The sequence below is a fragment of the Macaca thibetana genome, chromosome 3 (assembly GCF_024542745.1).
Source record: "Macaca thibetana thibetana isolate TM-01 chromosome 3, ASM2454274v1, whole genome shotgun sequence".
Taxonomy (NCBI): Eukaryota; Metazoa; Chordata; class Mammalia; order Primates; family Cercopithecidae; genus Macaca; species Macaca thibetana.
Window position 1 is genome coordinate 137,834,847 of NC_065580.1, and position 14,212 is coordinate 137,849,058.

Below are 14,212 nucleotides of genomic sequence, written 5' to 3' on the forward strand. Positions count from 1 at the left end.
GGAAAAAACAGAATGAGAAAAAAATACCCAGTTAATCCAAAAGAAAGCAAGGAATGAGAGAAATAGAAGCAGAACAGATGGGACAAATAGAAAGCATAAAATAAAATGGGAGACATAAATCTAAACATACCATGTAGTATAATAAATGTAAATGGACTAAATGCCCAGTTAAAAGACAAAGACTACCATCCTGAATAAAAAACAACAACCACAAACCACACAAAATCCAACCAAATGTTATTTGTAAGTGTTATTTCTAAAATGTAAAAATACAGGAATGCTTAAAGTAAAAAGATGGTGAAATATATATCAGGCAAATTCTAACAAAAAGGAAAAAGACCTAAGCTTTACATGTTACAGGGAACGTTTTCTGGCACACAGTTGGGCAATCTGGGGACAACTCTCAACTTTGTTCTGGTACCTAGTTTTGTGACTTTAGGATAAGCTGCTTCCCTTTCTGGGCCTGTGTTTCCTCACCTATGATAGGTAGATAGGACTACATAGTTGCCAACATTGTATAGGTGCAGACAGATACAGGTAAGACTGTGCAAAAAGGCTAAAGTAGTAGTTCTCAACTGGTAGAGGCAAAAGAACATATCAGAATCAACCAGGGAGATTTTTTTTTTTTTTTTTTTTGAGACAGAGTCTTACTCTGTCATCCAGGCTGGAGTGCAGTGGCCCAATATCAGCTCGCCATAACCTCTGCCTCCTAGGTTCAAGCGATTCTCCTGCCTCAGCCTCCCAAGTAGCTGGGATTACAGGCAAACGCCACCACACCGGGCTAATTTTTGTATTTTTAGTAGAGCCGGGGTTTCACCATGTTGGCCAGGTTGGTCTCAAACTCCTGACCTCAGGTGATCTGCCTGTCTTGGACTCCCAAAGTGCTGGGATTACAGGTGTGAGCCACTGCGCCTGGCCAAGGGAGATTCTTCAAAATGCAAACTACCCCTCTCCATATACACACCCACGGACATCAGAATCTGGGGTGATTGTGCTCTGTGTATAGAAACGCTCTTTTCCATTGACTGTGATATTGCCACCTACCTCCTCCCTCATCCTAAAGCACTGAGAATCTCTAAACAGGAAAGAAAAAGCTCTGGCATTAAGAACTGGGTATGCTAATTCTAATTCTCAATGTACTATGACTCCAACGGGAGCAGTGGAAAGAGAAGAGAAGTAGGAACTGTGGGCTGGGTACAGTGGCTCATGTGTGTGATCCCAGCACTTTGGGAGGCTGAGGTGGGAGGATCACTTGAGGCCAGGAGTTCAAGACCAGCCTGGGCAGCATAGCGAGACCCCATCTCTACCAAAAAAAAAAGAAAAACAACCAGGAACCATGGCCGTGTAGCTACTGCTGAGGGATCCCAACTCATGTCACAGCTTTGTGACATGAGTTTCCATTGGCAGGAGAAGCTCCCGGGCCCTGGAACTTTCCTGAAGCGTCCAGGGACCCCAGGCAAGACTATGGATATCATGGTACACTTTGGGGGCATCCTCAGTCTCTCTCTGGCGTTCATGGGAGAAATCCTCAACAAGCTGAAGGAGATCAATTTATTCACCCTTCAGTCCTCACTCTGCGGCCTCTGGGGAAGGACAGGAGGAGCAGGTGGCTCCTGGGTACATCTGCAAACTCACCCACATCCTGCTCATATCACTCAATTCATTTCTGTATCTCAGAGAGTCCTTCAGGACCTGCAGAGGCAAAAGAACAGCCCATGAGAGAATGGAGAAGGAAGGAAAGACAAAGGGAAAGAGCACGGAGAGAGGCGAAGGTGAACCTGGGGTGGGGGGACAGGCTGATGGGAGAGAGGTTCACCCACCTCTGATGGGGAACCCAAAGGCCAGGAGAAGGCGGCAGTGTGGGAGAGGACAGCAGCCTCCGTGGCCCAGGCAGTTACTTTCCCCACAAGGGTCCCTGGCTCCCTGCCACCCCACAGCCCTAGGAACTCACGTTCGGGTGTCCGTCTCGGAGGAGTTTATGGAACACATGGCAGAACTTCCAGCAGAGCACTGCGTTGCTAGACAGAGGCAGGCGGTTGACAACAGACCAGAAGGTCTGTGCCCCTTTCTCATGGTGGGTGCCCAGTATGCATGGTGGGGGGGGGGTTATGGAAAACAACGGCATGGGCTCTGCCTCCCGGGACCCAGCCTGCACCCAGCCACTGCAGGGGATAGAGGCTGCACCCAGCCACTGCAGGGGATAGAGGCTGCACCCAGCCACTGCAGGAGACCGAGCCTGCACCCACCCACTGCAGGGGATAGAGGCTGCACCCAGCCAGTGCAGGGGATAGAGGCTGCACCCAGCCACTGCAGGGGACTGAGCCTGCACCCAGCCACTGCAGGGGATAGAGGCTGCACCCAGCCACTGCAGGAGACCGAGCCTGCACCCACCCACTGCAGGGGATAGAGGCTGCACCCAGCCACTGCAGGGGATAGAGGCTGCACCCAGCCACTGCAGGAGACCGAGCCTGCACCCAGCCAGTGCAGGGGATAGAGGCTGCACCCAGCCACTGCAGGGGACTGAGCCTGCACCTAGCCACTGCAGGGGATAGAGGCTGCACCTAGCCACTGCAGGGGACTGAGCCTGCATCCAGCCACTGCAGGGGATAGAGGCTGCACCCAGCCACTGCAGGGGATAGAGGCTGCACCCAGCCACTGCAGGGGATAGAGGCTGCACCCAGCCACTGCATGGGATAGAGGCTGCACCCAGCCACTGCAGGGGACTGAGCCTGCATTCAGCCACTGCAGGGGACTGAGCTTGCATTCAGTCACTGCAGGGGACTGAGCAGTTGTGCAAGTCATGGTTGGCAGTGCCTTGGAGGGAGCGCCGCTCAGAGCTAAGATACCATAGAACTGTACATTCATTCTGGGAGTTTTAGGGCAGATGGGAATACTTGTTCTAATAAAATCCACTTGAGTAGACAATTTCCCGAGACGCAAGTGTCTCGAGAGACAGGTGTGTCTTTTTCTAATTTGCACAAATACCCTGTAGGCCACGGTGGTATTGGGTTGCCCTTTCTATGAGAATGCTGAGTTGATGATGGCTCCTTCGGGAATAACTACAGCTATTTGTTGTGGTGGTTGAGATAGGGTCTTGCTCTGTTGCCCAGCCTGGAGTGCAGTGGTGTGATCATAGCTCACTGTAACCTCAAACTCCTGGACTCAGGCAATCCTCCTACCTCAGCCTCCCAAGGAGCTGGGGCTACAGGCATGCACCACTAAGCCTGGCTCATTTTTAAATTTTTGATAGAGATGAGGTCTTGCTGTGTTGCCCAGGCTGGTCTCAAGCTCCTGGCCTCAAGCAATCCTCCCCTCTTGGCCTCGCAAAGTGCTGGGGTTACAGGCATGAACCACTGTTCATGGTTCACTGGCCTTATGACACCTAACTTTTAAACATTTGAGGGCTTCCTCAGGTTCTTTCTGGTGCATTATTAAAAGTGAGGGTGTGCAGGACGGGCGCAGGGGCTCACACCTGTAATCCCAGCACTTTGCGGGGCCGAGGTGGATGGATCACCTGAGGTCAACAGTTCAAGACCAGCTTGACCAACACGGCGAAACTCCATCTCTACTAAAAATACAAAATTAGCTGGGTGTGGTGGTGGGTGCGTGTAATCCCAGCTACTCAGGAGGCTGAGGCAAGAGAATCGCTTGAACCTGGGAGGCGGAGTTTGCAGTGAGCCAGGATCACACCACTGCACTCCAGCCGCCTGGGTGACAGAGCAAGACTCCATCTCAAAAAAAAAAAAAAAAAAAAAGTGAGGGTGTTCTTCCGCTCCTCATTAAGGACCTTGGTCCTTGCAGGGAATCCTGCACCTTGACCCCTTGGCTCCTCCTCCAGGCAGCACCTCCGGCCCCTTTCCATTTAGCCAGCCTTGTACCTGCCTTGACAGCAGCAATCTTTTGTCTAAAATGCACTTTCCGTAAACCTGAACACCGCACTTCTTCCGTAAACCTGCCTGGCCCCATTCAGGGGCACCTTCAATGTCTCCACACCTTGAATTCCCCATATATGGGATCCTGGAACCGCTTCTCCCCAGGCCTAATTCCAAACACACCCACCCCCTGCAGATAGTCGTCAGTTTGCATGTAATAAATGTTCACCAGGGTCGGGCGTGGCCGCTCACGGCTGTAATCCCAGCACTTTGGGAGGCTGAGGTGGGCGGCTCACTAGGTCAGCAGATCGAGATCAGCCTGGCCAACATGGTGAAACCCCGTCTCTACTAAAAGTACAAAAATTAGCCGGGTGTGGTGGTGCATGCGTGTAATCCCACCTAATTGGGAGGCTGAGGCAGGAGAATCACTTGAACCTGGGAGGTGGAGGCTGCCGTGAGCCGAGATCGCACCACTGCACTCCAGCCTGGGCGACAGAGCGAGACTCCATCTCAAAATAAATGTCCCTCTGGCCTCACGTGATTTTAAGTTCAGCATTCTAGATCTCTGTCATTAGTGAGCTCTTTGTGGAGTGAAGGGAGAATTTCCACTTTTGTAATTGTGTGCTTCGACAAGATTCACGGACCCACCAACTGGGCACTGTCAGCTGTAAGGACAACTCTGTGCCCGGAACTTTAGGCTTTAGTCAGCAAGGCTCAGGTCACAAGTGCGCTGTCATTTAGGGCAGAAAGGCTCGCCTCAGGTAGGAAACTAAATGACTCACCCGGAGCACATGTTATTTTGCTTCTGAACTGGAAAATACCGTAAAGCTCCTTTCGCCAATGACATTTTCATTTAGTGAGGGGTGGGCTTAAACAGATGTTTGGGTCTGGAAGCTAAAGTCAGCTTTTGATACAGGAGTCTTTCTTTCTTTTCTTTCTTTCTTTCTTTCTTTCTTTCTTTCTTTCTTTCTTTCTTTCTTTCTTTCTTTCTTTTCTTTCTTTCTTTCTTTCTTTCTTTCTTTCTTTCTTTCTTTCTTTCTTTCTTTCTTTTCTTTCTTTCTTTCTTTCTTTCCTCCTTTCTTTCTTTCTCTTTCTTTTCTTTTTTCCTTTTTCTCTTTCTTTCCTTCTCTCCTTCCTTCCTTCCCCCCCTCTCTCTTTCCCCTTCCTTCCTTCCTTCCTTCTCTCTCTTTCTTTCGTTCTTTCTTTCTATTTTTTTTTTTTTTTTTTTTTAAGACAGAGTCTGACTCTGTCGCCCAGCCTTGAGTACAGTGGCACAATCTTGGCTCACTGCAAACTCCGCCTCCCAGGTTCAAGCAATTCTCGTGCCTCAGCCTCCCAAGTAGCAGGGATCACAGGTGCCCGCCACCACGCCAGACTAATTTTTGTATTTTTAGTAGAGATGGGGTTTCCCCATGTTGCTCAGGCTGGTCTCGAACTTCTGGCCTCAAGATATCTGCCCACCTTGGCCTCCCAAAGTTCTGGGATTACAGGTGTGAGCCACCGCACCCCACCTTGGTGTAAGAGTGATTTCTGAAATAATTTTTGGTTTCACTTAAAGCACAGCCCCTGCAGACCGCAAGGAAGCAGTGAGGAGAGACCAGCAACCCCCAGCCTCCCCGTACTCCCTTCTCCCAGCGGACAGTGCTTACTTTTCCTGAGAGCAGCCTCCTAAACCGAAGCTGAGTGCAGAGCTAGCCGGGCACCCTGGCTTTATTTTATTAAATTTAAAATTAATTTTGTTAATTAAGTTTTTAGAGACAGAGTCTCCTTCTGTTGCCCAGCCTGGTGTGCATTGGTGCACTCATAGCTCACTGCAGCCTCCAACTTCTGAGCTCAACTGATCCTCCCTGCTCAGCCTCCCAAGTAGCTAGGACTATAGGTGTGCACCAACACACTTAGCTAATTTTTTATTTTTTGTAGAGATGGGTCTCACTGTGTTGCCCAGGCTGGTCTTGAATTCCTGGGCTATGTGATCCTCCTGCCTGGGCCTCCCAAAGTGCTGGGATTACAGGTGCAAACCACCGCACCGGGCTCAGGAACCCTGACTTTGAAATGGGCAAGGAGACCTTTCTGGCATTCTTTCACATTATAAGCATTTTTATGCCCCGAGTGTGTGTCAAAGACTGTAAAATCCATTCAGGGAGAAAAAAAGAAAATAAGAAAAATAAAACTCAGTCCCCAGCCCTCCAGGAGTGAATACCAAGGTGGCGGGCCAACCTTTTCACCATTTGGGCATCTGTGATAAATGGGTAAGCAGCATGTCTGAAGTCAGACTTCCTAATGCTTACTCAGTTTGTATCTAAGGCAGCTGATAAAAGACCCGATAACGATAAATGGGCTCGGTGTGGTGGCTCAGCGGGAGGACTGCTTGAGCCCAGCTAGGAGTTCAAAACCAGCCTGGGCCATGGCGAGACGCCATCTCTATAAAAAAATAGCCAGGCATGATGGCGTGTGCCTGTAGTCCCAGCTACTCAGGAGGCTGAGAAGGGAGGATTACTTGAGCCTGACTGTGTCATTGCACTCCAGCCTGGGTGACAATGCATGACCCTGCCTCAAATAAATAAATAAATAAATAAATAAATAATCTTTAATTAGGCATTTCAAACCCTACTGTATGGAGTTGATTTTTCAACATTTATTCGCCATTTAGAAATTATGAAATCAGAGACTCATAGAATGTTAGAGCTGAACTGTTAAATCTTTGAAATCTACTTTGTGTTTTTGAAACGGAGTTTTGCTCTTGTTGGCAAGGCTGGAGCACAGTAGCATGATCTCGGCTCACTGCAATCTCTGCCTCCCGGGTTCAAGTGATTCTCCTGCCACAGCCTCCCAAGTAGCTGGGATTACAGGTGCCTGCCACCATGCCTGGCTAATTTTGTATTTTCAGTAGCACAGGGTTTTACCATGTTGGCCAGGCTGGTCTCTTCCTGACCTCAGGTGATCCACCCGCCTCCACCTTCCAAAGTGCTGGGATTACAGGTGTAAGCCACCACCTCGCCTGGCCTGAAATCTTCTTTGTCCAACCTTTGATTGGACGGAAAGTGACCTAAGGCTCATGGAGGCCCCACTCAAGGTCCCAGAGTGAGCCCGAGAGTTCCAGTGGCGGGATGTCAGAATCTCCTTGCAGGGTCCCTTCCCTCCTCCCAGGGAGCCTCCCTGGCAGCATGTGACGTGACCCTGCCGCTGCAGGCCTGGCCTCTCTGCGCCCATGTCTTGTCCTGAACAGCACGCTGCCTGGTGACAACTGTCTCTCCCTTACTCATATCATTTATCAGATTGATCACAAATTATTTGTAGGTAAGGGTCAGGGCTGAGTCATTTCCTCTGAGAAAATCAACTGGGCCATTTAAAATAAAGGCTTCTCTTGGTTTGCTTTGGATCATCGCAAGGGTACCAAACGTGGTGCAGGAAAGCAAGGGGCCTGTGTCTTTCTGGGGGGAAAAAAAAAGAGCAAGATCTATCTAGGCTTGTGTAGGACTGGACTTCTGGGTCACCCCAGACGGGTTCTGTGGCCCCCATGCTAATTCCAGCCAAAGCATCTTCCCACTAAAGGCAAGCTGCTTTCCCTCTAGCAAACAGCAGTTCACACACCACACTAAGCAATGCTGGGCTTCTCTGGCTAGCTAACCTGGAGGGTCGCCTCTAGGGGTTGAGGCCAGAAGGCTTCGGGACAAGCTGCTCTGGCCTGCCTGGCTGTGGCACAGCAACCAAGAGCCCAGGCAAGGAGGAGCTTCCCATTGTAGACAGAAGTCCAGCCTCCGAGGCTGGGCGTGGGCTCCAAGGCTGGGCGCGGTGGCTCATGCCTGTAATTCCAGCACTTTGGGAGGCCAAGGCAGGAGGATGGCTTGAGCTCAGGAGTTTGAGACTAGCCTGAGCAACATGGCAAAACCCTGTCTCTACTAAAAATACAAAAATTAGCCAGGGGTAGTGATACACACCTGTGGTCCCAGCTACTTGGGAGATTGAGGCAGGTGGATCTCTTGAGCTTGGGAGGCAGAGATTGCAGTGAGCTGAGATCACGCTATTGCACTCCAGCCTGGGCGACAGAGCAAGACTCTGTCTCAAAAAAAAAAAAAAAAAAAAAAAAAAAAAAAATTCCCAACTCTGCTTGCCCGAAACTCTACCTTGCTCTGGTGCAGCACACAGAGAGTTAAAAGCTTAGCCACCCCCCTGGCAGCCTCTCTCCTTCAGCCTTTGGGGATTAAGCTGTCCAGCTCCTGGATTCTGCAACACGAAGGCAGATCCCTAGGTATTCATCAGCCAGCAAGGTCCTGCGCCTCTTTACAAAGCCATAGGCTGCTCCTATGGGTGGTGGGCTTACAGAGGGCTTTTCAAGCCATCCATTTCCTAATCCACTTCAAGGCTCTTGCCTTCTCCCCTCTGGCGTAGGTTGAACCTGTTCACGAAGGTAGAGAGCCCCTGCCTCGGTTTAAGGCCAATCAACCTCTGAAGCTAAAATTTTCTTCTTTCGGCCAAGAGTGGTGGCTCATGCCTGTAATCCCAGCACTTTAGTAAGAGGCGTTCAAGACCAGCCTGGCCAACATGGCGAAACCCCGTCCCTACTAAAATTACAAAAATCAGCCGGGTGTGGTGGCATAAGCCTATCATCCCAGCTACTCGGGAGGCTGAGGCACAAGAATCGTGAGCCGAGAACATGCCACTGCCCTCCGGCCTGGGCAACAGAGTGAGACTCTGTCTCAAAAAAGAAAAAATAATACTCTCTCTTTTTTTTTTTCCTTTCATGCTTAGAAAAGGAGAGGATTATTGATTATGTAACCCCCAGAGGAGTGGTCCCTGTGTCCCTGTGGGCAAAGAGAGGAACTGGAGGGCTTCGATAACAGGTGAAGATCCCTCCTGACCCCCAGGAGATCTCTCAAAGGAAAGTGACTTTCAAGTGACTTCGACATTCTACGGAGCTTGAGTCGGCCAGGCACAGTGGCTCTCCCCCATAACCCAGCAATTTGGGGTGACAGAGGACGGAGGATTGCTTGAGGCCAGGAGCTTGAGACCAGCTTGGGCAACGAGCAATACCCCATCTCTACAAAACATAAAATAAATTAGCCAGGTGTAGTGGTGCACACCTGTAGTCCCAGCTACTCAGGAGGCTGAGATGAGAGGATTGCGTGAACCCAGGAGTTGGAGGCTGCAGTGAGGTATGATCGTGCCATTACACTCCAGCCTGGGCAACAAGGCAAGACCCCGTTTGGAAAAAGGAAAGAAAGGAATGCTTAAGTCTTCAAGGAAAGGAGCAGGATCTTTGGTAAGTTGAAAGGCCTGAGCTCCACGGCCTCTTTGGTGTCTGCCACTCGGAAGGTCTGTGGTCTCTGCAGCCAGCGCTGAGAAGCTGCCGTCATCAGAAGCTGCAGGGACCTGGCCTGTGCAGGGCTGCCCCTTCCTGGAGCTGAGCAAGGGAGCCTGGCCCTGACCTCAGTCCCCACGAGTTGACCTGCCTCGGGGTCGGTCTTCCAAGCAACATCCAAAAGGATATTTCTGGCATGTTTTTCCTTTACAGCCACTTCCTGCGTATTAATGGCCTTATTGATGCTGACAGTCTGAAAAACAAGAAGGGGGGAGGGGAAATGAGGATGAGATGAATAAGCCTCTGAGAGTGGCTGAGACCCTCCCAGATGCCTGCCCCTTTCTCCTCCTCCAGTCATCCTCCCCCAGCCCCACGGGTGGTCAGTCCCTCTGCAGGCGCCCAGCTGGGGGCAGAGGTGGGCAGCGCTCCCGGGAGTCAGCTGGCTGGGCCGTCCTGAGGGAGCGGGCACCGCTGCCTGGCATTGGCTGTGCCCAGCTGCTGCTCCCGCCTGCCACTCACTCCCTTGGCACAACAACATGGCAATTAAAGCCCGCACAAAGAGATGCTTTTCATCCCCCAAGCAAACATTATTTCTCCCGGAGCAGGAGGAAGAGGCGCAGAGATCAGGGATCGACCGTGGCCCAAGAGCATCCAGCTGCCCCTCTCTCCCCTCTAAACCTTCCACGGAGCCTTCACTGGCTGACCAGCACCGGCAGTGGCCACTAAGTCTTTGTTTTCCCACACTCTTGGGCATTTTCCAACTCCTAAGCAAATTCCCTTGTACTTCCTTAATGACATCAAATGACATTAAACATTCCCTCTCAATCGTTTTTAAAATTGTAACTCTCTCTTTTTTTTTTTTTTTTTTTTTTTGAGGAGTCTCGCTCTGTCACCCAGGCTGGAGTGCAGTGGCCCGATCTCAGCTCACTGCAACCTCTGCCTCCCAGGTTCAAGCGATTCTCCCACCTCAGCCTCCCAAGTAGCTGGGCCTACAGGCACCCGTCACCACACCCAGCTAAGTTTTGTATTTTTAGTAGAGACGGGGTTTCACCATGTTGGTTGGCCAGGCTGGTCTTGAAATCTTGACCTCAGGTGACCTGCCCGCCCCAAAGTGCTGGGATTACAGGCCTTGTGTTTTTTCCTTTTGAGACGGAGTCTTACTCTGTCGCCCAGGCTACAGTGCAGTGGTGCGATTGTGGCTCACTGCAGCCCCTGCCTCCCGCGTTAAAGCAATTCTCCTGCCTCAGCCTCCTGAATAGCTGGGATTACAGGCGTGCACTACCATGCCCAACTAAGTTTTGTATTTTTAGTACAGACGGGGTTTTGCCATGTTGGCCAGGCTGGTCTCGAACTCCTGACCTCAAGTGATCCTCCCGCCTCTGCCTCCCAAAGTGCTGAGATTACAGGCATGAGCCACTGCACCCAGCCAAATCATAACTCTTTTTAATTTTGCAAAGTGCATATACATAGCAGTACATTTGCACAAACACAGAAATGGGATTATACCATGTAGGCTGTTTTCTTAAGTACAGATTTTTTCCTTTTTCTGTTTTGATGTCATTCTATCCCTATAACCCATGTTAAAAACCTGTTATGTATCACATACATACACCCACACATACACATAAATACCTACATACTGAAGAGGTTAATTTTGCCATTGTTCTACACAAATTAGATTGTCATATATAGACTTCTCCACATCTCGGTTTTCTCACTTGAATATATCTCCTGGAAAATTCTGCAAATGGGCTGAAAAACCTCTAGTTTTTTTTTTTTTTTTTTTCCTGAGACAAGATCTTGTTCTGTCCCCCAAGCTGGAGTGCAGTGGCACAATCATGGCTCACCACAGCCTCCATCTCCTGGGCTCTAGCGATCCTCCTGCCTCAGCCTCCTGAGTAGCTGGGATTACTGGCGCATGCCACCATGCTCAGTTATTTTCTTTATTTTTGGTAGAGACGGGGTCTCGCTGTGTTGCCCAGGCTGGTCTCCAACTCCTGGCTTCAAGTGATCCTCCCACCTCAGCCTCCCAAAACACTGGGATTACAGGCATGAGCCACTGTCCCCAGCCAGGAATTATCTTTAAAATTTTAGGTGTGATAAATATGTTGTGGTTAATTTTTAAAGAGTTTTTTTTAAACAGGTTCATACTGAAATATTTACTGGCAAGATGATACAATGTCTAAGATTTACTTCAAATAATCCGGAAAATAAAAAATTTGGTGGTTGATGGTATAGACTCACGGATCAGCAAACTACAGTTACAAGCCACAACCAGACTAGACTAACACCTGGTTTTGAAAATAAAGCTTATGGCCGGGCACCATGGTTCACGCCTGTAATCCCAGCACTTTGGGAGGCCGAGGCGGGTGGATTACCTGAGGTCAGGAGTTTGGGACCAGCCTGACCAACATGGTGAAACCCCATCTCTACTAAAAATACAAAATTAGCTGGGCGTGGTGATGGGTGCCTGTAATCCCAGCTACTTGGGAGGCTGAGGTGGGAGAATTGCTTGAACCTGGGAGGCGGAGGTTGCAGTGAGCCGAGACCCCACCACTGCACTCCAGCCTGGGTGAGAGAGTGAGACTCCATCTCAACAACAACAACAACAACAAAAACAAAAGAAAAAGAAAAGAAAGCTTATTAGAATTCACCCACTCTCATGTATTTATGTATTCATTTAATATCAGCTGAGTCTGCTTCTGTGTTACAAAGGCAGAGTTGAATGGTTGTGATGGAGACCATGTGGCCGGCAAAGCCTAAAATATTTACTAACTGGCTCTTTTCAGAAAATGCTGACCCCTTGTCCATAGGATATATGTTTGGCCACAAGTTCCTTGTTGATGCTGGGGCGATACCAGGGCTTCTTGGATTAGTCTTCGTATTTGTATATGTTTGAACTTTTCTATAATGAAAGGTTAAAAAAAAAAAAAAACTTTGGCCGGGCGCAGTGGCTCACGCTTGTAATCCCAGCACTTTGGGAGGCTGAGGTAGGCGGATCACGAGGTCAGGAGATGAAGACCATCCTGGCTAACATGGTGAAACTCCATCTCTACTGAAAATACAAAAAATTAGCCGGGCGTGGTGGCGGGCGCCTGTAGTTCCAGCTACTCGGGAGGCTGAGGCAGGAGAATGGCGTGAACCCGGGAGGCGGAGCTTGCAGTGAGCCGAGATTGCGCCACTGCACTCCAGCCTGGGGGACAGAGCGAGACTCTGCCTCAAAAAACAACAACAAAAAAAACCAAAAAAAAAAAACAACTTTGACCCGGTAATCTCACTCCTAGGAGTCTATCCTTTGGAAATAAAAACTTCTTTTTTTTTTTTTTTTTTTTTTTGAGACAGAATCTTGCTCTGTTGCCCAGGCTGGAGTACAGTGGTGTGATCTCGGCTCACTGCAACCTCCGCCTCCTAGGTTCAAGCGATTCTTCTGCCTCAGCTTCCCCAGTAGCTGGGACTGCAGGCACACACCACACGTCCGGCTAATTTTTGTATTTTTAGTAGAGACGGGGTTTCACCATGTTGGTCAGGCTGGTCTTGAACTCCTGACCTCAGGTGATCTGCCTGCCTTGGCCTCCCAAAGTGCTGGGATTACAGACGTGAGCCACTGTGCTGGGCCTAAAAAAAAAAAAAAAAACAGAAAAAAAGAATTAGCCAAGTGCAGTGGCTCATGCCTGTAGTCCCAGCTACTTGGGAGGCTGAGGCAGGAGGGATCACAGGAGGATCACTTGAGCCCTGGAGTTTGAAGCTGCTGTGAGCCATGATCACGCCACTGCACTCCAGCTGGGGGACCAGAGTGAGACCCTGTCTCTAAAATAAATAAATAAATAAAAACAAATAAAGAACTGCTAAGTAAACTGCCCAGGCCTGTAACATCAGCAAGGGTAGGGCAGGGGTTCAGACTTTGCAGGGTGACCGAGCTCAGGCTCAGGATCACAATCTCAGCACTAGACAAGGCCCTCTACGTAACAGAGACACGATCAGATCCACATACTGGAAAAATGGGTTAAACTTCACAAGATGAAATCTAGTAGGTATAAAGAAAATTTTCTATACTTAGGCCTAAACTCACTGGCACAGGGGAGCTGTGACTCAAAGCAGCACTTGTGAAAATAATTAAGGTGTTTTGGCTGGGCGCGTGCCTCACGCCTGTAATCCCAGCACTTTGGGAGACTAAGGTGGGTGGATCACGAGGTCAGGAGTTCAAGATCAGCCTGGCCAAGATGGTGAAACCCCGTCTCTACTAAAAATACAAAAATAATTAGCCGGGTGTGGTGGTGGGCGCCTGTAATCCCAGCTACTAGGGAGGCTGGGGCAGTGAATTGCTTAAACCCGGGAGGCAGAGAACGCTGTGAGCCGAGATCGTGCTACTGCACTCCAGCCTGGGGGAAACTCTGTCTCAAAAGAAAAAAAAAAAAAAAGAATTAAGTTGTTTTATTTGGCTGCTAACTTAGTAACAGCAAGATTTTGATACGGTTGATGAACATGCAAGTCTGATCTCTCTGGATGCATTAAAAGGAGTATAGTGTTCAGAATGAGGGAGCATATGGTTTCAGTTCTCTACACCGATAAGGCCATGCGTGAAACACTATTCAGTTTCAGGTTTTATACATTATGAAGGAAACTAACAAGCTGGACCATTTCCAAAAGTCAGTGACCTGGATTGAAATGGATTTAAGGTCTGAAGAAAATTTAGAGAAACATCAATGTTCTGAAGCGTGACCATCTGGAAGCAGGAAAAACTCCAGAGGCTCGAACCTAGACCAATGGGCAGAAGTCCATCCAGAGAGGCAGTTTCTGGATGAACTTAAAGCTGTCTCATGAAAGAGAACTCCTCATTATCAGAAACACACATGCAGAAGAGAGGCAGCTTCTCTGGGTTATTGTGAAAAAGATGGACAGGCTCAGATGACATTAGATGACTTCTAGGTCTCTTCCCATTTTTAGACTCTGAAAAGTCTCTGGATATCAAGCCAAGGAACTGTGATCTGATGGGTACTGGGGATCCACAGAAGGCTCTTGAGCAGGGGAGGAACCTGATACA

At 49.3% G+C, this 14,212-nt stretch overlaps 1 protein-coding gene across 4 annotated transcripts in view; it reads right to left on the reverse strand.

Moving 5' to 3' along the window:
• The window catches only part of HIP1 (huntingtin interacting protein 1), a 204,382-nt gene that overhangs the window by 61,581 nt on the left and 128,589 nt on the right, over nucleotides 1-14,212 (reverse strand). For 3 of the 4 annotated variants that reach the window (XM_050783625.1, XM_050783627.1, XM_050783626.1), the window contains exons 2-4: nucleotides 9,361-9,424; nucleotides 1,952-2,094; nucleotides 1,636-1,692 (exon numbers count right to left, since the gene is read on the reverse strand). In XM_050783625.1, the coding sequence (XP_050639582.1) occupies nucleotides 1,636-1,692; nucleotides 1,952-2,094; nucleotides 9,361-9,424 (264 nt within the window). Of the gene's footprint in view, nucleotides 1-1,635; nucleotides 1,693-1,951; nucleotides 2,207-9,360; nucleotides 9,425-14,212 lie in introns of those variants that run through there. The other variant, XM_050783624.1, reaches the window with a different exon arrangement.